Source organism: Hesperophylax consimilis, chromosome 27 (genome assembly GCF_061612785.1).
Source record: "Hesperophylax consimilis isolate HC1 chromosome 27, BYU_Hcon_1.0, whole genome shotgun sequence".
NCBI lineage: Eukaryota > Metazoa > Arthropoda > Insecta > Trichoptera > Limnephilidae > Hesperophylax > Hesperophylax consimilis.
In genome coordinates this window covers 2991584-3017060 of record NC_142862.1, presented here as the reverse complement: position 1 = coordinate 3017060, position 25477 = coordinate 2991584, and the positions used below count along the sequence as shown (strand labels likewise).

The following is a 25477-nucleotide window of genomic DNA, read 5'->3' as shown; positions in this document are numbered from 1 at the left end:
CTTGCGATTTGTACAGGATGAGCAGTTGTGTACTATTAAAGTATCTGCGGGCCCTGTACAGTACGCCCAGCTTCTGAGAGGCCAATTTTACTCTGGCTTCGATGGAGCCCCCGTACCTGAGCTGGTCACTTATAGTTACACCAAGCATATCAATGGAAGGCCTGTTCGGAAGATTGCTTCCGTTGAAGGAGACTAGATTATCATTTGGATCCCTTTTAGACGTAATCAGACAGGGTTGGGTCTTTGAAACATTAAATTCGACGAGATTATTTTTACCCCAGGAGGAAATACTCTCGAGATAACCGTCCATTCTCTGCTTCAAAGCCCTCCGAGCCGTTGGAGTTTGTGTGCCCTTTGGGGGCTTGTCAAACAAAAAGCTATCATGAACTGTACTGTCATCCGCGTAGCAATGAATCGGTGCACATGTCAAAAGGCAATACAATAGGCCTTTGATACAATAGACCATAAAATCCTTTTCAAGAAGCTAAAAAAAATCGGGATGTCAAACACAACTTTTAACCTGCTAATAAGTTACATGTCAGAACGTACACAGTGTGTTAAAATTGAAAAGCACAATAGTAAACCTCTACCAATAAAATATGGTGTACCGCGAGGAAGTGTCTTAGGACCTTTATTATTTGTGATTTATATTAACGATATCTGCAACTTACGCACAAAAGGAAAAATAATTTCTTTTGCCGACGACACTGTTATTTTATTTAATGAAAGTGATTGGGTAACCAATAACAAAGAAGCTGAACATGGGCTTGTACTTCTGCAAAAATGGCTTAAACAAAACTCACTTACACTAAATGTCAACAAAACGAAATACTTAACATTTTCTATAACGGCCAGAGGACAACCAGCTGAGCATTATGCTCTCAAAATACATGATTGTCAAAGAAAAAACTTAACGCAATCATGTCACTGCTCCACCATAACACACTCCAAAAATATAAAATATCTCGGCGTTGAAATCGATGAAAATCTTCGATGGGACACTCACATAAATAGCATTACAAAAAAACTTACAAAGCTCATGTACTATTTAGAAACGTACGCAATATACTGAATAAAAATGATCTATATAAAGTCTACTAAGCTCTTTGCCAATCACGCTTAGAATATGGGATTATTGGATGGGGATCTGCCTCAAACTTTCACATGAAGGAGCTCGTTAAAACACAAAAAGTAATAATAAAAATAATCCTGAAAGTACCCATAACGACTCCATCAATAGAACTTTAAAAAAAATTTAACGTGTTCAGCATTATAAAACTGTACTAAAAAAATGCACTACTCAATTTTAAAGAAAAATATGAACACCTTGCTGAACAACACACCTACACTACAAGAACGAAATCCTCAAATCTACTAAACATTCCAAAATTAAATACATCTTTCGACCAGAAAAACCACTATTTCCATGCTATAAAATTATATAATGCTCTTCCTATTGAAATTAAAAAAACCAAAGATAGAGAAAAGTTTAAAAAGGACATCAAATTATGGCTAACTAAACATGAAGATGAGGAAATCATTAAATTTATGAAGTAACCCCAACGCAACCTAAAGACAACAAACATAAATACTTTTTGCTTAATATATTTTATATTTTGTGGGAACCATAAATTAGAAGATGAGTAAATCATGATCAACACAAATACAACAAACTACAGTCCGCCTCGGAACAGGAATACCTAGTGAGGAGGACTGAGAACAAACTACATCACTTTATAACTTTTTTTACTTAATATTGTATCATTTTTACATTACTTTATATTGCCGTTAAATAAAGAAAAATAAAAAATTGTAACTGCTTGTACAAAGAAAAATAATTCAGACAAGCAGGTACGCAAGTAAGTGTGTATCCATAGTATAATATTTTAACAGAAAATTATTTTAATTGACTTTTTCAAAATTGGAATTATAATATTCCGTGATTTTTCACAGGTCTAGCAAAATAGATTTGCATCGACACGTTGCGAATAACACTAATATTGGTGATATTCATTGTTACTATGTTCTTTATCTATTAAATGATAAGCAATATTCGTAAACATATTTTACACATGGCTTAAAATTGATAAGCTGCCTAAATGAAGGTGGAAGAACTAGGGAGAATGCGTTACCGGTACTTGGTCACATTTTTACTTATTTTAGACACCATCTTCTTGTATATGTTTTGATTCTTATTTTGATTATTCACTGCTTTGAGTACATATATGTGTGCACATATAAAATGTGCCTTTTATTTTTGTTAATTTCGTACCCCAGTCTTTATTCAACAGATATAGGTCGCTGAAAATTATGGTGTGAGAGCAGGTGGTGGGCACGCAAGACAGTGTTTCCGCTTTACATAGTTTCGCTTTATGTTGCTTCAAACCTCGTAGCAATCGCCTACATAAGAAATTATGAAATAAATGATTTTTTTACTCACTGGTTTTGATTGGTTCCTACCAGAATATCATTCATCCAGTTCCTACCTCTCCGTTACCATCACCTTGCTGGAAAATTATTTGAATTATAGAACAAATAAATAGTGCAAATTCGAGTGTGGTTGTCAAAAGAAGGATTAGGATTACCTTGGAAGCAAGTTGTTGGTTTTTTCGTGTACATTATCTCGTTTTTAAGTAAATTTGAAAAAGGAATTTGTCTATCTTGGAAGTACATAATATAATTTTAAGTACTCATTGGTTGTGTTATAGAGATAATTGCCTCGAAGTATCGTGGTGAAACTCACTATATTGTGGTTGCGTTGTGTGCTTTTTCGCAGAGATACTATGGAAAGTGATTGGTCATCCCGCTTTACTTATATGCCTTGTTCTTTCCTACACATATCTTAATTTCTTTGAATTACTAGTAATATTCAGATTCCCATTTGAATAGTGAAGGCTTCAATAATTTAGACGGTTCGTCTAAAGATTATTTATTTACGATAAAGAATTACAAAATAGTCTTACTGGAATAACTTCCGTTAGTATTTTAGGCTCTTTCAGTCTGTATGATTGACAATACATTGTTAACAGACTGATTGCCATCTCTAATGCACAGACGCAATGTGGGCATACTGAGTCTGTTCTACAGGTATTTTAACGGAGCCTGCTCTAAGGAGCTAGCAGCATTGATCCCCGGTGCACCGGTGCATAAGCATGAAACTTGACGTACACAAGCGGAACACCTGTTCACAGTACATAATATTGGCTTCATGGGAACGGGTCTCTTCTTCGACTCGTTTTTGAGTAAGGCTCGTATGTGGTAACTGTATGGTTACCGGCATCTGTTTTTCCTCCTTCATGTTATCCGGGTCTCTTCAAAACCATCATTAATAAATCCCTTCCTACAGCTCCTATCTTAACCAGCCTCAGGGTGGCGACATAGTTCCCCAGCCTTTACACTGACAGGCGCACCTGTGAGGTGTTACATAAAAAAAAAGTTGACAAAAAAAACCACTTTGAACAATGTGCTGCCTACGATCGGCTAGGGTTCGGGAATCTCCTTCGGAACCGTTCGGAACCAGGTGCGCGTCATCGCTTGCTGTACAAGCAATGCCATCTGTGATTAATTGCTAAAACTAACTTTAACATATTATCGACACTTACTATTATTATAGAATTCCAGCAATCACCATTTCAGTGTCCTTCGTAGTTATATTACTGTTAATGTGACATTCATTCTACCTTAGCATTAATTCCGGTATATGACAAATGTAATTATTGATTATAAACCCGCACTTATAACATGAATTTTGCGGAAATGAAAAACACGTTTTTATAAATGTGTGATACCCATCTGTGACACTAATAATAATTAGTTTCAATACAATTATTATTAGCGGATTGTAATAAGAATAAAATTTAATCTAAAGTCTTTGATATTCACCAGTAAATCGATACATTAGTTCAATAAACAATAGGATCAATCTAATACATGAATATAATATGTGCAATGACGTTACAATATATCTAGACTTGCTATTGTCTCACAAAATTAAGATAAAATGTGGCAAGTAAAAAATGCTCTTGTGTTCCCAGTACATTGTTGCTCATGTATGACAAAGATAAACACTAAACAATTATATGTGTATGAACGGAAACCGGGCGGTGTTTTCGTATTCTAAGGCTGCGTCGAATACCACCTGAGGCCGAATAGAGTAGGGGGCCTGGGCGCCTGACGGATTTTGAGGTGTCAAGTAATTAAGTCAGTTCCATGCCATTGTAGCGATGCTACCAGAATATTCGGGAACGTTCGCCCATGCCAAACGCATCGTAGCTAGAACTCTCTGGATACGATGCACCGGGCGCGTCAAGACGTACTCAGTCAGTCTTAAATCAGCAGTTACAACAGTGATTAACTTGCGGGCCCTGCGAACGCCACTTGGCCGGCCCCCCATGTCGCGCCCCGTTGTTACTCCGCGTTGTTACAGGCCACTGACCTACTCACCCACGCCCGGCTTTGCACGGACCTTTTAAGAGAGGCTACAGATTATCATGGACTCTCGGGATTACATCAGCTCCCTGGCTCCGGATATCATCTCTGGCCTGCGCTTCTCACGCGCCTAGACCCTGCGACACTTCGCCTCGGTCCTGTGACATCGTCGCCGGTCTGCATCTCCCGCGCATCTGCCGACCAGGTCGATCATACCTTCGGATATCCTGTTTCACACTGGAGTACCCGGAAGACTCCACGTCATCCACAGTGCTAAACACATCTTCAAGTCCTGTCTTCACCAGTGTGGTGTCGAGTCACCGACTTTACCGCCTCGACCACTCCACTGCCGTCATCGTGGCTTACACCTGGTGTCATCTTCATCGGTCCGGAGTCATCTCACAACTGCGCAACTGACTCAAAATAAACGCTTTGACATGACAACCACTATCTTTCACTGTCTCACTACCAAATCCCCAAATCATAATAGAGCAACGACAGTTTGTAAATGACAGAGATTCTTGTTGATACTCGTAGCTGCTACTAGCTGTTGTTTTACCACAAGCATAAACAGAGCGATTAGACTATTAGTCTCACTACCAAATCCCCAAATCATAATAGAGCAACGACAGTTTGTAAATGACGGCGATTCTTGTTGATACTCGTCGCTGCTGCTGATGTTGTTTTACCACAAGCATAAACAGAGTGATTAGACTATTTTAAATAGTTGGCGACAGCACTGACTTCGTAATTAGGCTGTTGGCGCGCCCAGACCTTAACTCTAGTCGGCCTTGCATTTTCTCTATGATGCAAAATAAGTAATTTGCGTGTATTTATAAATGAAATGTTATTCCTTGATTTTACTAACGTTTGTCAGGTAATTAAAACACTTTCTCTTCATACACAAGGGCATTTTGGCACATTTTTAAGGCAATTTACTTAGCGATAGCATATGACCTTATGCGACTCAAAACAATTTAGTACTAAAATCAAAAGTACTCCAATTGACATACTTTTTGCTTGTCTTCAGCGCGTCTATATATATTTTAACATCATTGAATATGTGACGGAAAATTTAAACATTCTTCATGGATTGATTCATTCTGATTTTCAACCAACTGGCGTAATTTTTTTTCTAGCCTAGAGAACAATTTTTAAAAACATACTTTTCCCACCTCTTCTTCAATGAATCAATTCATTTTAATTAGCAAGCTTTGTGACTACCCAACAAGAGTCCCAACTGCCCAAAATCAGTGAGACTAGGGCATCCTCAATTTGGGTTGTTGTTAGGCTGAATGAAGAGGGGTAGGCGACGAGTACGTGACTGTTCGGACGTAGTCAATTAACCCGATAAAAATCATTTTGAGCAATGTTTCGACAGAATGAATGGTGGATACTGAGAATATCTACATCTCAGGAAGGCGGCGCAAATATACCATAAATTAAACCGATTAAATTAAACAAATCAGCATTTAGTGTATTGCTAAGATTAAAAAAAAAATAATGAATTCTGAACTCTTGGTGTGTCGATGCAAATTTTTGCTTTCCGCCAGCTGCGTCTATTTTCGTGACAACTTGTTTGTTTTTTGCAAAAATATGTTTTTGTAAATTGTACAGTCTTACCAGATAATGTGTTTATATATTGATAAAAATAATGTATCGTCTACTCACCCGAGCGATTTTTGCCATACTATTTCAAATTCGCAAAAATGTTTTGAGCGATCGCTTGTCGTAACGTGCCAAATTTAAAGAACCTAAAAATATGGGATGAATGACAAAATGTAGGTGGATTCATTGGCTTTAAAGTAGCAGTAAGCAGTTCGTATGTTTCCATATTAATATTTTGAGGAATGATTTAAATTAAACAATATGGTAAATGTATATTTACAACTAATCACTCGAGTGTGTTTTACCCAGAATAGCTTAGAGCCACCGTATCCATATGGATTAAACTCACTGAATGATTTCTTTGATTGAGTATCATTCAATATGAAAATAGTAATTAGACCCTTATAAATTTTCATGACACGTGAATTGATATCTGTTAATGTATTTCGAGTAGTTGTTTTAATCTCTGACTCGTGTTGGATTTTTAATGCTATTGCTATGTCACCACTTAACATGCCGATATCATGCACACAGTTAAAAATTTCACTGCATGTTCGTGGTGCTTGTTAATCTACATAAATACGCTGATAAATCAATCATCTATTGATACACTCACTACAGGACCGACTGATGGCTTAACCCATCGCCCCCTGAATTAGTAAGCGGTTTCAATTGGCCCTCACCCCTGAATTAACTTTTTAAAATTGGAAATACTAAATCTAATATAACTGTTTAAATAATGTATTACTGTTTTTAAATTTACTTGGGTATTTTAAGGTAAAAATGATTATGGGCAACTCGTGCTCCTTGTCAGATGTCTAAATACAAAATAAATTAAAATCTTTATAGGTGTGTACCAATTTATTTAGTATCCATAATAAAATATCATCAAGATTATCATCGAACTCATGCAATTCCCATCCGAAGCTAATATCATCGAACTCGTGCAATTCCCATCCGAAACTAATATCATTGAACTCGTGCAATTCCCATCTAAAACTAATATCATCGAATTCTTGCAATTCCCATCCGAAACTAATATCATTGAACTCTTGCAATTCCCATCTGAAACTAATATGATCGAACTCATGCAATTCCCATCTGAAACTAATATCATCAAATTCGTGCAATTCCTATCGGAAACTAATTTCATCGAACTCGTGCAATTCCCATCCGGCACTAGAAATCTGCCAACCTAGGCCAGCAGAACTCTTGTATTGTAAAAGCATTTAATTTGGCAACGCAACAACTGCAATGGCTTATCTGCATATATTAACTAATAATGAAAATTATTGTGGTTAAATTTTATGATATTATTATCTCTCTATGTACGTCTGTGTAGTGTACACAAATACATTGTACTGCTGGTTAAACAATAACATGTATGTTGCATTCATTGTATTTCTAAAGTCAATGTGTTAAAAAATGCATTATATAATTGTAAATATTTTAAAAGTCATTCTTTTATTTACATTTTTTACAATCTATGAGAAATGAAATGATTAAATTACTAAAATGTCCCGCATTCTATATAGATTTTGTAGATAACCTCAGCATCGTTAGATAAAAGATCACCATTTAGTATCAAAATATTGCTTGAAAAGGCATTTTTCATGTTTGGTGACCAGATCAGATAGCTAGGTACTTCCGGACCACCTTCTTCCCCTTCTCCTTCCTCTCCAAACTTAATTTAGACTCATAACTTATCCCAAATTAAGTTTAGGCTTCCTATGAAAAATTTATCGGCAACATTACCAACGTATTACCTACAAATTCAACAATAACTTTGAGTGTGCATTTTAAACTTTGCAGCAAAGACGAGCAGTAGCTGACTCAATATTTATACACAGAATTTTAAACAATGACATTGACTGTACCAAACTTCTGTCCCTTATTAAGTTTAACATACTTTTGAGACGTACACGACATACAGTGCTATTCCACACGTTTAACTATAAAACAAATGCAGCATTTAATTCGCCAATTAACCAAGCTCTTCATACTAAATAATATTTGTCTTAACCCTTTCACACCCGCATTATTGTTTCCACATATATAAAATATGTAATGCTTGATAATACCTCAGATTATTATTTAAAATTTTTTGGTATTTAATTTTTTTTTTTTTTTGAAACTTTTCTATGTTAATTTGGATTAACATTGGGCGTCAGAGGGTATTTTTAAAATAGTAACCTAAAATAAACATAACACAAAAGTAATACAAATAACTGTTTCATGTCAAAAATGCATATTTACAATGTAATGATAATCTCCAAGGTACAAAAAATAACATTTCAACTAAAATTCATTTAGAAATAAAGAAATAATCTACGATAATAAATCTTTAAAAATTCGCCATACTAGTCGAAAACATGTCCCTCACTACCAGTGTTAATTTGAATGAACATTGAAATTCATTTACAATATTCTGGGAAATGACTGTGATCGGTGAATTGAACTGATGTTATTATTATAGAACACATCTTAATGCGTTAAAATATTTGTAATTCGAGTATAAAATATTGATGTCACCTTAAATTAAGTAATCAATGACGGCAGAAATTCGATGAAACTCACAATCAGCAGATGTCAAAATATTGACGGCCGGCATAGTCCAGTGGTAACGCATTGGACTGCCATTCCGAAGGTCACGGGTTCGAACCCGGCGTGCGCAAATAAATTTTATTTGATTAATTTGTGTTATTTCACAATTAATTAATTAAAATAATATATAGTATATTTGCGGCACGTTCCAGAGTGGAAGATACTACCAGTATCGCCCTGGTGTAAGACCACCATTCAGAATTGAAACGTTGCTCCAAATGGCTTTAGCCGTGTTTAGTGACTAGATCTGAATAGCCAGGTACTTCCCCACCTTCCTCTTTCCCTTCCCCACTTACCTTCAGCCTCACAACATCCCCCAATTGGGGATGCCATAGTCTCACTGGCTCCAGACGGGAGCAGTTGGGACTCTTGTGAGGTATTCACTATAAAAAAAAAAAAAAAAAATTTATCATTGTTGTGGCAGGAATAAGGATTTCAACCGAGCGGAAAAAATAAACACCACAGAAAAGACTACAAGCTATAAGAAAACGAAAACATGGCTTTTCTAAATCGCTACCGTTATGGTAAAAAAATTCACAAAGTTCATGTTAATTTGAATTAAGACTGGGGCTGAAAGGGTTAACTCTAAAATTGACATTTTTCAGATTCAGCCCAAATTCAAACGTGGCATCATGTCAATAATTTAAACTGTTCAATGCGCATACATACAGACACACTCACGCAAGCAAACACTCACACATACATTACACACGTCACACACACACCTATATACTACACACGTCACCTGGTAATTAAGGAATAAACATATCACTTAGCAGACATTACAAGGAAACATGTCACAGGTACACAACATGAAGTATCTTATTCCTGTATATTGTTTCATCTCTGTAAATCATGTACTGTTTGTTTCTATAATATAAAATAAAAAAACACAAAACAATATTTATTACAGGCTTTAAAATGTTTAATGAACTCCCTGTAAATGTTAAGGAAGCTAAAAGTCTTTTCATGTGTTATGTCTTAATGTTGTCTAAGTCCAATTATTAGTACGTAGGTAATATAATAATTGTAGTAGTCTTAGAATAGGTTTGTACTAGATATAAAATGTAAAATTTTATAGCTAAATAAAGTATACAAAAAAAAATTGGGTACTATTTTTGTCCTTTCTTCGTCCTAGAATATATGCGTTTCTTTTACTGAATTTAGATGTGGGGCCAATGGGACTATGGCATCCCCAATTTGGGTATGTTGAGGAAGAGAAGGAGATGGAGAAGGTTGGGATGTTTCTGGTTATACAGATCTGGTAACCATACCAAACACGGTTAAAGTGATTTCGAGCAATGTTTTGATTTTGAATATTGCTTTTCCACCAGGGCGATACTGAGAGTATCTTCCATTATAACTAAGTTTCATGTTCGGCCTTCACTGTTATGATTTTTTTTTAAATTTCATCTAACAATATAGTTTTTGATGACCTCCATTGTTGAGGTAATGGGGTAATGCTTTCGACTAGCAAGCTGGAGGTCGCAGGGTTCAAATCTCAGCGAATTACTCACTTAAAATAATATATATTATACTTGCGGCACGTTCCAGAATGGAAGATACTCTCAGTACCGCCCTGGTGTAAGACCACCATTCAGAATTGAAACGTTGCTTGAAATGGCTTTAGCCGTGTTTGTTAACTAGATATGAATACCTTCCTCTTCCCTATCTCCTTCCCCTTCAGCCTCACAACGTACCCCAATTGGGGATTCCTTACTCACTTGCTTCAGATGGTTGGAAGCAGTTGGGACTCTTGTGCTTTTTTTTTTTCTATATTAACTCCACACAGGAGGACCTGACGAAAATAATTTCCCTCAGGGCCTATGTCATCTTTGGGGATGCTGTGTGGAGGGTCTTTTTGTGGAGAGGAAGGAGTGAACATGGGTCTTGAAGAGTCCCATGTTGTAGGAGGGAGGAAACACAGAGGCCGGCAGTTCGTTCCACAGCCGAGCTGTTGAACTTAAGAATGAATCGTAGAAGCGACCCGTTCTCATGTGACAAATGTCAACCGTGTACAAATGTTGGGCGCGCGTTTGGCGTGTATCCCGACTACGCACCGGTGCCGAAGGGATCAATAACGCTAGTTCCTCAGAGCATCTTCCATTGTAATACCGATAGAACAAGGACAGCATACCTACCTGACGCCTGTGCTCTAAAGATTGCAGTCCGCTTGTTAAGATTGGGGAATCTATCAAACGGACCGCCCGTTTTTGCACAGAGTCAAGGGTTTTTTTCAGGTATTTAGGGGCTCCGGACCAGAGATGGCTGTCAAATTCGACAGTAGAGCGCACTTGCGATTTGTACAGGGTCAGCAGGTGTGTACTATTAAAGTATCTGCGGGCCCTGTACAGTACGCCCAGCTTCTGAGAGGCGAGTGCTGTAGTAATTTAGTACCCTGTTACCTGTTAGATATTGTATAAATATTTAAACTCGTAGGAAAGTTTTCCTAACATATCGTGACAACTAGACCACTATTTATAGAACACATTAACTTTACCTTGGCAGTTAAACAACTCATTGTCTTCTTATCTGAATGATAAAGCATCGAGTGCAGTTACATTACATTGCTTTCGATGTATGCATATTAAATAAAAACTCTACCGTGAATTTCACTAGTATAATAATCATTACCTAAGTATCCCCTTGAATTTATATTTTGTTGAAATATATGACATCTTTTTTAAAAGAAGTTGGATGGATATGTAAAAGCTCCTTAGCTCCATAGAAATAGTAATTACACCCTTATAAGTTTTTCATGACAAGTAAATTGCTATCTGTTATCTCTTCAGGCTAATTTGTTCTGTTTTGGGAGCAAACAGCTAATACCCATAGTGTCAATTTGTTTGCTTTCGGAACAGCTTATATGGTCTCATAAAAATTGTTGTATCTCCCTTACCTTTATAGTTAGAAATATGAACCAAACAGTGTTAGAAAGAGAAAACACCAGGCTTTATATTTTTATGTATTTCATATAGTTGTTTTAATCTCCGACTTGTGTTGCATTTTTAATGCTATTGCTGTCACCACTTAGCATGCCGGTATCATGCATGCAGTTAAAAATTTCACACTTTTCACCGCATGTTCATGTTGCTTTTTCATCTTTGTAAATACGCTTATCAATCAATCAACTGTTTGACAATCACTACAAAATCAGTCTGGCTGACTTAGAAATTTCAGACAGAAAGGCTGTGTAAATTTACCAATATGCGGATTTTCTGATTGAAATATTTAATTCGAAATTGCAGATAACAAACATTGTGTGGTGTGAAAGATACTTTTAGTATTTCCCCTGTGAAATTACCTCATTCAAAATTGAAAAATTGTTTAAATTATAATAAATGATTTGTTATCTTCTTTTTTTTTAATTATTGAAGACAATATTAGCGATTCTTAAACGAAAATCTGAAACAGAAAAATCAGAAAAGATACGGTCTCATCTAGGACTCGAACCCAACTGAGCTAATTGGACCCTATCTCCTTTGGTCATATTTAACTGTATCATACTTCGAATAAGAACTACCAACATTGTCTTCATTTTTCTCACCGCACATTTTTATTGGCAACTGTCTTTATGTATGATCGCAAGATTCAACCCAAACTAAATGCAATCTAGACAGCGTCTTTAGATAAACATATCTTATTTTTATTTAAATGTGCGACATCTATTGACTTTTCTGCAAGTCTAGGATGAATATTTATTTTTTTGAATAACTTAGTGAGTAAAACCTCAAATTGTAATATTTAATTATTTAATTAAATATGACCGAAGGATAGGGTCCCATTATCTCACTTGGTAAAGCGGTGCCCCGGCAAGACAAGGGTCCTGGGTTCGAGTCCTAGATGTGACCGCATCTTTTTCTGATTTTTCTTGACTGTTCTATTTATTTTTTGGTTTTACGCCCAGCTTGGCTTTTACATGGATTTTAAGAACATACCTAATGAGCTATCAAAAATTATACACAAAGTTTTTAAAGTAAGAAATAACTTTAAACTGATAAACTGAATATGAAACAATATTAGTAAAACATGTAACAGTAACATAAAATAATATAGAAACTATAACATTACTACATATAAGACAAATCACTAAAACTAAATTACCAACACTACTATAATTTGTAGGATTCAATAGAGTGATGGTATAGATTATTCTTGATTCTATAAATGGAGTCGGTAAATATTTCAATAGTACCCCCAAACTTGTTGCCCAGATAATGCATCATATTGGTTAGTGAGTGTGTCTTGAGTTGGTTGTGTATGTATTGCAGAAGAATGTTACATTTTGTCTTGTGTTCCAAGTCGATATATCAAAGTCTTGTAAAAAAAGACTGTGCAAACCTCTAAAGATTTGACTTTATTTATTTCTAAACTAACTGACGTATTCCCTGCGTTGCTCCAGACTTATAAATGGTTTGGGGTAAAGTTTTCAGGTTATGAGGCCTTTTGAAGATATGCAATTCCGTAGTACATTATTTTGATGCATCTCATAAGGTTGAGCCAGCGTTAGCAATGTAAGCGCTCGAAATATATTTTTTACGACTTGATTACGAAACATTGACTTTTCTCTACTTTATGTATATAAATATAATATGCATGTTTTATAAATAAAAACCTTCCAGAAGAAGTTCTCTAAATGATTGTGAAAACCTTATCAAAATGCGTTGCGTGGTTTAGAAGAACTAAGCACACAAAATTACAGACGCGGACATCGACTTTGTTTTGTACTATTTAAAGATTGCTAAATAATAATATTTATTTGATAGCGCTTACCTGATGTATTATTTCTTTCTCTCCAGCTACCAGAGCAGCATTCTGTTCCTGACCTACGTCTCCTACATGTGCTACCACTTGACGAGAAAACCCATTTCCGTAGTCAAGAGTGTGCTGCATCAGAACTGCACCAGCCTCGTGCCGCCCCCGGACATCGTCATCGACCCGACCAACAATGCCACGTGGTGCGATTGGGCTCCGTTTGGTAAGCAGAATTTATTTATGTATGAGTTATATAGAAATTATATCCCTAAATATTAATAACTAGCTTACGTGTTCCCTTGCGTTGTCGAATTTTCTCTACTTTCAATAAATATAATATCCATGTATTATATATGTAAACCTTCCGGAAGAAATTCTCTAAATGATGGTGAAAACACTATCAAACTCAGTTGCATAGTTTAGAAGAACTAAGCGCACAAACAGACAGATGTGGAGAGTGACTTTGTTTTATACTATTTAGAGATTCTAGTATATTAAATAACCAAGTAAATTTAACGTTTTATGTTTATTTTTATGTGAATACCGCACAAGAGTCCAAACTGCTCCCAACCGTCTGGAGCTAGTGAGACTATCGCATCCCCTATTGTACGTTGTGAGGCTGAAGGTAGTGGGAAGGGAAAGGAGATGGGGAAGAGAGAGTTGGGAAAGTATCTGGCTATTCAGAACTGGTCACCAACACGGCTAAAGCCATTTCAAGCTATGTTTAAATTCTGAATGTTGGTATTACACCAGGGTAATACTGAGAGTATCTTCCACTCTGGAACGTGCCGCAAGTATACTACACATTATTTTAAATGAATAAATTGTGAAATAACACAAATTCATCAAATGAAATTTGCTTGCGCACTCCGGGATTTGTAACAGTGACCCTCGGCTTGCTAGTCGAGGACCTTACGAGGCCCTCAAATTATTCTATTCTAAACATATTTTCCTTAACCACTCAGAACATTAGAACGTCAAAAGACGTAAATATGATAATAGCGGTCAAGACATTAGAACGTCTTTTCACGTAAACGCATGAGATTTTACAAAAATTGATTTATATCCATCACTAGTATACAGATTCCCATGATTTAAAAAACAGAGTATCGATAATGAATAACGCTACGCGTCTGTATTTAAGAATATCTATGGAACGTAGAGGTGCATTATCTAAGCCGATTGAATCTGTCATCTTGTTCGTTCATAATTTATTGCGTTTCTAAATAATTTATTAAGAATATTTTAGTTTGAACGGTTAATATTTTGAAGTGACTAATAGTTTTTAATTATATTTCTTCAATATATAAAGTGTTATTTCTTTATGATACTCAGAAAAAAGTACATTTTTCAAAGCGTTGAAATAATGGTAAGCGATTTTTACATATTGACGTTTTGACATATTTTGACGTTTTCATAAAATGTATATTTAGAAACGCAAATATTTACGTATAACAACACAATGCGATAGTGGATTTCATAATCTTTCCAAAACATTTTTTAGAATGAAGCTATGTTTTCCAAAACGTGAGTTATGAAGCTTTTAGCAAAACTCGTAAATAACACAAAAATGATCACGTTTTGACAGTTCTCAAAGGAACACATAATAAATTAAAGTCTTTGTCTGAGAGGTTAAACCGTTTATGAGGACCAATTCCTCTACCCACAGTTATTTCTTGAGTAAAAAGAGTGTTGTAAGTTTTTGATTCTAAGAATTGACTTGATCCAAATCATCCATGTGATGCATGAAAGGTTGGATATTGCACGTTGCTTTATTTGTATCACTATCTATACAGATATGATATGATGTTGCTTCAAACATGTGTTAACCCCTATAGTGCTGCCGGCTACATTTGCAGTCCAGTGAAATAATGACTACCTTGAGGTGCACTGCGGCGTGCAGTGCGTAGATCTAGGTTTTAGAATTTAGCATTTTATTACTTTGCAAGAAAATTCCAAAGTTAAAAAGTTGATTTTGTAAAAGTCAAATCTAATTTTCAATATTTAATTTGGCTCTGAGATATTCCCCCTTACTAATAAAAGTGTTTTGAATTTTACACAATAATCAACTGTTTACCATACATTAATTGTTGTTTATCAGTTGTGTAAAATTTAAAACACTTATATCATTAAGGCTCATAATGTATTGGCTAGCAATTAATAGTTCTATGAACAATGGACCTTCCGTAGTGTTGATTATTCCGATTCGACAGCTCATAATGCTCATGCGAACTCTGGCGGAGAAAAAAGGTACTATCTAAAATGGTTACCATCTTGACAGGATTGACTGAATATAGAACACACAAGTAAATTTATAGACAGACGAATTGCAATAGAATTCTTTAGTACATTTTGTTGATGTATCTCACAAGGTTTAGCAGGCGTTAGCAATATAAGCGCCCGAAAATATATTTTTTTGTCTTCATTACAAAACAATATAATGAAGAAGTATGAAAATATTCTTCATTTTTATTTTATTTTCCAGTTAAATAAATGTTCTTCACAATAAATTCATCACTATGACTTTTGAAAATCGGAATTTTTTTTTTTTTTTTTTTTTTTTTTTTTTAAACATACAACAAACGATGTTGTATTCCCATGAGTTATTAAACTCATTAAGGGATCGCCAATTGGTAGTTTTGAAATAGAAGAGTAAAAAAATTAAAAAAAGAGTTTTGTACAGAAAAATTAGATTAAAAATTAAAAATTAAAAAATTATGACGTTTGACATGAAATTTTCAATGCGCTTTTTCACAGATAAAATAAATATGTTTCCAAGTGACGAAACGACAGGCCTGAATAATAATATTAAGATATGTTATTTCTTTGCCAAGTGAATCAAATATATTTTAGTATGCTAGGAGCATTTTTAAGGTTCAAAATACCATAAAATTGAGTCAAGCGCGTTGAGTTTTGCTTCGGATACACTGGTAAAAGATGGAGTTTTAGACACATGGGGAGAATATGGGTATTTAGTATTGATTGCACTGAAGAGATAAACCGATAGAAGTATTGCGTCTGTTTGCCCAAAGTAAGGTTATTTTTATCTTACTTCTGGTGAAATTTTGTTATTTTCATTATATTGAAATTATTGCGAGGAACCAATAATTAATTTCATTGGCTGTTTGTCAGACGACATCAGGTTTCTTTCAAATCGCTATAGATCATGCAACATCAGTTTGCTTTCAAATCGCTATAGATCATACAACATCAGTTTGCTTTCAAATCGGTATAGATTACACAACATTTGTTTTCTTTCAAATCGCTATAAATCACACAACATCAGTTTTATTTCATCAGCTTTCGGATTCGACAACGTAATACTAGAAGTCAGGATTTATTTCAGTGCAGAAATTCTGGGACTAACTACCATATGTATTCCTCTTTGCCCAGAATACTAATGGAGGGAAACAATTATACCAAGTTAGTGGACATCTTCAATTTATCTTCAAACAAATATAAAATGTTGTTAATGAAGCAATTCAGTTATGCACAATAAATAATGTATATTTCTTAATATTCTCATGTAAAAGCCCCGAAAAAGGGCGTTAATAAATAAATAAATCGGTATAGATCACTCAACATCAGCTTTCCTTCAAATCGCTGTAGATCACACAACAGTTTTCTTTCAAATCGGTATATATCACACATTCGGGGAATTTTTTGTTCAACAATTGATTTACACTTCATGAATGGAATTTACATAAGAGACTAAGAATTCGATAAACTCTTTCTTTGGATACCTAATGGAGTAGATAAGAATGCATAGATAATCTTACCTTCATCACAACATGCATCCTCTTAGTCACCCCATGAGTGCATTCCCGAACCTTATTTTGATTTGGTATAACTAAACGCTATATCCTGTTGTGGTCATTTGAATCATTGGCTTTGTTGACAGATGAATTAGGTCGTAATGAATAATAACACATGTTTGTTATGTTTGGTTTCAGATGGGGCAGATAGAGATGCCACGGCTCTATTGGGGACATTGGACTCTGCTTTTCTCTTTGCCTACGCTATTGCCATGTTTTTCTCCGGTAAGTTCATAGATATACAAATGGATAGGCTTGCCGTAACATAAAATCTGGGTATCGTTTCGACGAGCTGGAGGAAAACCATGTGATCATATTTTTGGCACCATGAGGGTTGGAGAACGCCTTGAATAAACTACGACATCACTCGTAAGTTGACCTCCGAAGAGGCGCACATTTAAATAACTAGACCCTGCGCAAAAAAGTAATGTTCACTAAAGTAAGGCAACGGTTTGCAGCACAGGCCATTGTGGAACATTTCTGTGCAGGATCTGAATGTTCGTTTTTTACCGAACCGCCTGGCGTAGCGACGCCAAACATGAGTGAGGTGGGTAAATTATAACGATTCTATGATAACTCAACACCACGACAAATCAATACACCTTCAAAAATGTAATGTTTTATGTAACCTATTTAACCTAGTTTTTTGTTTCACCACTTTTCATGACTTTATTTCACTTTTTAAAGTTGTGTTGAATTGTCACTTTGATGAGTTATCCGGTCACCAATTATAACACATTTGTAAAAGTGTCTAACTAAATACTATTACAAAATATTCAATTCTACAAACAAGCCCGAACTTTAGATTTGAGATTTGTAGTTAAGTTTTTTATGCCGTCCGCAATTTGTGCGACATTGTAAAAAGTACTAGTAATTCATAAGTAGATTTTGTTTTCGAGGACTAAATAGTGATTTTATTATACGAGGGGGTACCCAGAAGAAACTGAACTGATGATGCGGGGGGCTTAGCTTTTGTAGTACCGGGTTTTGCCGGTAGAACCGTGCACAGCTACCTTTCCTCTGTCAGGATGTTAGGCACTGCGCTGGAGAAGTCGTCCATTCGGCTGGTGTGAATTTTTTGGTGATGGTTGTTTTGTGTGCTCGTCGTTATTGTGATGGCTGATTTTCGTAAATAGCGCACGGATGTGGATGTTTTGAAAACTGGCATAGAAACTCTTGAAATGTTAAAAACGGCCTACAAGGATAATTTATGAAAAATTATCTATGCACCAGTTCTTGATGTACATAAAATATCAATTATATGCTGTACTTTTTTTGACAATCATAAATCATTTTTAAAACTGCTATAACTCTCTTATTTCTTGACAGATTTATGAATGACTTATCTTAAAAGGTTCATTAAGTCACCTGAATTATGTTGAAACATGTAAATAAACAATACAATGCAGGACGGCTACAATATTATAAAGAGTAATGCATAGCGATAAATCATGTGTCACCTTACACACACTACCATATTGTTATACCGTCATCCTCTTCAAACTGTTTTATATAAACAATTAAGAATATTTTGACAGCTAGTCACAATTTGATAAAAAGCTAAACAATATTGTTCAAATGTCAAAAATTCAAATGGGTGTTGATCGAGTATTAAACAAGTCAACTTGCATTGATAACAAGTTTAGTCTTAGGAATGTACGAATGTGGACGAAGCAAGTAGCAAAAAGACGTGTTGGTTAGTGTTATTATGTAACATTACTAATTGATATTTGCAGGTTTTGTAGCAGAACGCGTGAACCTTCGGTACTTTCTCTCTCTGGGTATGATCCTCTCTGGCACCTTCAGCTACATGTTCGGCATTGCGCGTTCCTACGACATTCATTCCATCTCCTACTTCATATTCGTACAGGTCAGTCTATTCATTCTCATTCTACTAATACTAAGGACGGGTTGTTTCACAGATTTTGAGTTTATTTTCAAGTTCTGTGGAGGTTCTATTAGTCCTAAAAATATTTAAAAAAAAAAAAATGGCCAATAATGATATAATAACAGAACTTGTACAGAAACTTCACAGATCTTGAAAATCAGCTTTGAAATTTGATGAATTGTTCAAAATCTGATGAATTGTTCAAAATCTTATGAATTGTTCAAAACCTAAGAAACAACCCATCCTAAGTTTTTTTATTTTTTATTATAGCGACTATTTAAACATTGTATATTGTAAGGGACGCCGGTGAGAGGGGGCGCAATTCCCCACGGGGCCCGTCGTAGAAAGGGTGCCTTGGAACAAATCGGCGTTAGCTCAGGTGGTAGAGATTGAGTTCCATGACATCAGGGATTAGGTCAGCCAATTGGGCTTTTACACGAGGGACTGAAGGCCGAACAACCACTCCATATTCGTCAAAGGAAACGCAATGAATGGGATATGAAAGTATATTCACAAAGCACATTTATATAACAGAATACACACATGAAAAGAGTAATAAACATCCTAACATTTCTAGCTTTTCGTTGGGTCAATCTCTATCGGTATTTTAGGTACTGGCTGGCAAGCTTGTAGGTGAGCATGATTCAACATAAAAGGCACATACAGGAGAATTATAGTTATCAGCTTACATGGGTTTTGCAGGATGAATCTCGTACTTGTTGAACCACAATTAGCGGTCATCGGCTGTACTGTACGCGCTATTGCGCGCACGGTTCTTCATCGTGAATTGGCACAGAATTGATATAGGTTTTATAAAGTACTTGTGCGAGAAAACAGTCGTTAATTTAGGCGCGCTTATGTTTGCGTCTCTGTTGGCGGTAACGCTCACATGTTATCAAGGCCGAGGCCAGATTGCGAGTGGGGGCGGCCGTTGGTGAATGCCCGCGTGTGTGGCGTTGTGCAGTTTACCAACCTCACGGTGCACGCATGCGCACCGCGAACAATGGTTACAACTGATAGGTACTAATTTGAATTCGCGGGAGTTTTGAACGTGTCAATTCGTTACGTGACAATATACAAAATATGATATTAAATACAGTGTCCGGATAACTTATCAAAATGACAATTCAACACACCTATAAAAAGTGCTATAAAGTTATGAAAAGTGATGAAACACAAACTAGGTTAAATAGTTACAGATGTAACCTATTTAAAATAGTTTTTGTTTCATCACTTTTCATAACTTTTTAAAGGTGTGTTGAATTGTCATTTTGATAAGTTATCCGGACACCGTATTTAATATCATATTTTGTATGTATACATACTAAGTAATTTAAGGACTACTTTACGCGGGTAAACCGAGAACATTATTCTACATCTTACACCCGTGAAAACCTTAACCATAACATACTAAGTAAGTATATACTAAGAAATACAATTTACTATACATGTATTTAATGGTTCCATGATAACTCCTCAAAATGACAATTCAACACACCGATAAACAGTGCTATAAAGTTATGAAAAGTGATGAAACAAAAACAATGTTAAATAGATTACATATGTAATATTTAATAAAAATATTTGGCACTGAGCTTGTAATTATAGGTATAGGCCTGGCAGATTCTAATTTACAAAATAACAATACGAATTAAGACCGTTTAAACGCCACGGCCTGCGTAGATTCAGATTTACGAAATAACATTTTTACAATTACATGAATTACAGTATAAATTTTCATGCATTGTCTTTTTTGACTTTTAGATATTTTTTTCAAATTATCATGGTTTGAATTACAGCATTGGGTTATTCGTAACTTAAGGCGATGCCATACATAGTAATGCAAAATCATGTGTTTTTGGTTTGAAAATTTGGTAGCCTAGAAATGTTTCAGATGCTTTAATTAAATACTGCGAGTAGAATACATCTTGGCCTTTGAAATAATCGAGTATTTTTTATATAAGTCTTTTTATAAGCCCAGAAAAAAATAGTGTATAGGCCTATGAAAACTACTTTAAAGTTCAAAATCTCTTACTTACGAACCCATTTTCGGTTATGATTTTATTGTATAATGTGGTAAATTAAGTTATTTATAAAATGACCGGAAAAAAATTGAATATTTATGCCTGAACATCCACAAAATAAAATAAAAGGCACTTTTTGGCAATGTTTTTTTCTTGCATAAATCAAAACAGGCGGATGGTGTTAAGCAGGAATTTATACCTTATCACCATGTCCGTAAGGGTTGTTATTGATAGCGGTTCAATTTAAATTTATTACATGACGTAGTGCATCGCCTTAACCATATTACTCTTTTTGTAAACACTTAACGAGATTATATGACAGGGATATGCATATTTATGCAATATCCATTCTCAACTGATAAGGCTAATTGCAGATTAGCAATAAAAATATTTGGCAATAATTTTTGTGTCAATATTTCAGGCGGCGGCGGGCGTAGCACAGACTACAGGGTGGCCCGGCGTGGTAACCGTGGTGGGGAAGTGGTTCGGCAAGGGTAAGAGAGGACTCATCTTCGGCATATGGAACTCCCACACGTCCATTGGAAACATACTGGGTGAGTTAATACAAGTGACAGTCTCCGGGAAGTAAAAACCTGCACCAATATTAAATTCTAACTATAGATAATAGAAACAAGGATAATGGGCCATGAATTAGTATGCATTTCGGCAACATCGTTCACCCATACTACTGCTGCTTGTATGTATGCACAACCGCACACCACCTTTGTTTCTACTGCTAAGAATTGGTTAAACCCCTTAAATTGGAAGTCAGTGTTAAGTACAGGGTAAGTGGGCCCCTTCTTGGAATTGAACAAAGGTGGATTAAGAAATGCTAGCTCAAGGTAGAACAGGTGAATCTAATTCTTCAGGGGTGGGGAACTCTCAAGCTCACTTTCACGTTCCTCGGTCAGAATATGGGAAAGGTCTTTCAATTAACACACGGCAATACATGAGGACAAAGGTTTATTCGAGTAGAGTACACTAGGACACAAATTAACTTTATAGAAACACAATATATAGATCTCTCTCTCTCTCTCGACTGGGTGAAACGGTATTTAAAATGAATTTACGGTTGTGAACACAATTACAGTGGGAATTATTCTGGAGTGCTTACTGTGCGCCAAGTATGATGAGTGCTTTTTCACGCCGTGCTGGTTTGCTTGCGCCCCAAAGGGCAGCGATGCTTTTTGATGCACCCGCGAATTTAACGGAGGTACGGCTCCAACGGGCGAATATAAGTATCCGAAACATGGTTAAGAACGATACGGCAAAATATCGATTACATCAATAATGAGTCTGTTTTTAAATGCGTAAACTACGCGAGATATGGGTAATTGTATTTCATAACACTACCTACACACGAAACGCAGGACTTTCATTCACTCCACTGCATTGATAGTTCATACAGTTTGGTCGTAGCTTTTCCAATTTGGTTTCGGCCGAAACTAGAACAGAAGCTGAATTTGGCTTCAGTTGAAAATATGGTTTCGGTCGGTCATTGACATGTAGCAGTAAAATAAAAGTAATAATGATTAACTAAACCAATTTAATTATTTAATTGAAAGGGAGTCTCAGGTACCAGTGAGGCCCACATTATCAAATAATCTAAACAAAAGTTATTTAAAAACAAAAAAAAGATAAACTACATGCCATCAACGAAACTTCTTATAACAGGAACAATGCGCCTTATTTCATCAAAACACTTATTATTGAATCAATAACACACCATATTTGATGTACAACACTTATTAAATCAACGACACTCGATAATTCATGTATAACACTGCTTATTAAATTAACAACACTATATTTCATGTACAACACTTCTTATTAAATCAACAAAGCTCCATATTTCATATACAACACTTTGTATCAAATCAACAACACTCCATATTTAATATACAACACTTTGTATTAAATCAACAACACTCCATATTTCATATACAACACTTATCATTAAATTAACAACAATCCATATTTCATGAACAACACTTATTATTAAATCAATAACACTCCATATTTCATGTACAACACTTATTATTAAATCAATAACACTCCATATTTCCTGTACAACACTTCTTATTAAGTCAACAACACTCAATATTTAATATACAACACTTCTTATTAAATCAACAAAACTCCATATTTCATATACAACACTTCTTAATAAGTCAACAGCACTTTTTAAACCATAAACAACACTTAGCACCATCCGGATTACTTCTTATTTCTTCAACGAAATTTGTATTTACATATTTTATTTATCAATTGATTTTTACGTACCTACACTAGTGCGGACCTGCGAAAAATCACAGGATAGTATGAATTTTTAAAATCAGTTTCATTTTTGAAAATGACAAATTAAAATAATTTTCTATTCAAATATTATAGTTACTCACATAATTTTGAAACATTACCCTTAAATTCAAAGAAAATTTGAGTTCATTGAACCAGAGTTAGACAGAATACACAGACATCCGAAATTAGTATTTTTGATAGTATATTAAAAACACTACAGGTTTTTAGATTTAAATCATCAAAATTGTGCCATTGTTGCAATGTGTATATGATGTTGAAAACATATCAATTCGAGAGGCGGGTACGGGTACCGCCGTCCCGGGAACCATTAGTTGGATAACCATTACCTTTGCTTTAGGTCACCCCAAGTGGTTCGCTATGTTTGATGACTTGGCAGGAGTGCCTGGGTTCATGGGGTGATGGTTGTCTTGGTCTTGGCAGCAGATGCATCTGCCTACTTACTGTGTGGCGGGCCGGATTTGGAGAGACTGGTCGAGAGAGACCTTTTTACCTCTCCAGTAGGATTCTCTCAACTATCGGCTTGCACCACATTGGGAGGGATGAATTCAAACCCCGGATTCCTATCCACTTCTCGTAACCTTTTCCTTCCCTGATCTTCCTCTCATTTCTTTCCTTAAAAAACCCCCCCACAGCATCCTCAAAGAAGACATAGGCCCTTTCTTTCTTTTTGTTTTTAAAAGAAAGACAAACATTCTCATGTTGTGAATAACCTGACAGTATCTTATTATCTCCTACGTAAGTGGAAATGCTACTTTTGCAATGGAGGAACTTACCTAGCAGAGGATTGAGCCAGGAACGCCTGGATGGAAACCCGACGCTTTTGACCGCTCGACTAACTAACCGTTCAAAAACGCTTCTTGTTTCGTCAACATCCAACATTTATATTATGTAATTCCAGGCACGGTCATAGCGGCTAGATTCGTAGAGACAGACTGGTCCCTCTCCTTTATAATCCCTGGTTTCATCATGGCCGTCACCGGCTTCATAGTCTTCCTCTTTCTGGTGGAAGACCCTCAAGATGTCGGCTTGCAAGCCCCTGACAATGTGTCCGGCCGGGTAAGTCCCTCCCTATTGAATTTGTCGATTATTTTACCAAAACATTTATTTTAAAATTGTCTCAATAAAACAACAATTTAAGCCATAGATAATAGAAACAAAGGGAGATACGGTATGTTTTTTGAAATAGAACTACGGTTTCACGAAAAGCTTGTTGAATTAAATGTAATATTAAATTATCGTAGTTTATTTATTAGACTGAAATACTCTTTACAAGGCCCAATTGTTTCACAGAAATTCAAATGTAACATTGTCATCAAATAGCCTCGTCAAACGCTGATTCTAGGTGCGTTTAAGCTTTCTGTCAAATCGTAATAAGCTGACAAGCTTAACAACATGATAGTTGTCCTCTTCTGCTGATCACAATTCTTTCAAAAGCTGAAACAGACTTAGGACAGGTTGTTTTTAATCAGCATTTAACGGGAACCTTTCAACTATCAAAAAAACAAATTAATGGTCATTAGATGACTTTGTCACATGTGAATTTCTACAAAACAACTGGGCCTAAGGGCAGAAGATAAGTAAGTTTACGAGTGCATAGACAGCCAGGAGGCCAATCTCCGGTCTCTTGTAATGTTAAGTTCTCAATCTGACCTTGAGACAGCCTCGTATGCCTATTTCATACTGTAGGATTAGAGATCTACCTTACTGACTAATTAAATACTCTGTCACCAGTGCCATCTATGCACTGTGACGGAAACTAGTACCTCAAATATCACAGTATGGATGCGTGCTGACTGTCGCCGAGCTACAACCAAACGGCACAGACTATCGAACCTAATGAAAGTTATGCGTTTGGTGTGTGGACCGAAACAAATCATGACCCATCTCCCTTGTTACTATTATCTATGATTACACCAATACCCCAAGAAAATAACAATAAATACCTTAAGTATATCGTAGTACGGATGTGATTTGGGGTGGTTGGCAAATGGGATTTCTTTGAAGTAACACTAGAATAAATGTTAAATTTTATAATA

General features: G+C 35.6%; 1 protein-coding gene across 3 annotated transcripts in view; it reads left to right on the top strand.

Moving 5' to 3' along the window:
* MFS16 (major facilitator superfamily transporter 16) overlaps positions 1-25477 on the top strand; it is a 58579-nt gene that overhangs the window by 8360 nt on the left and 24742 nt on the right. For all 3 annotated transcript variants that reach the window (XM_089648003.1, XM_089648002.1, XM_089648001.1), the window contains exons 2-6: positions 13440-13618; positions 17349-17435; positions 18947-19080; positions 21544-21676; positions 24340-24497. In XM_089648003.1, coding sequence (XP_089504129.1) covers positions 13440-13618; positions 17349-17435; positions 18947-19080; positions 21544-21676; positions 24340-24497 — 691 coding nt within the window. The remainder of the gene's footprint in view (positions 1-13439; positions 13619-17348; positions 17436-18946; positions 19081-21543; positions 21677-24339; positions 24498-25477) is intronic.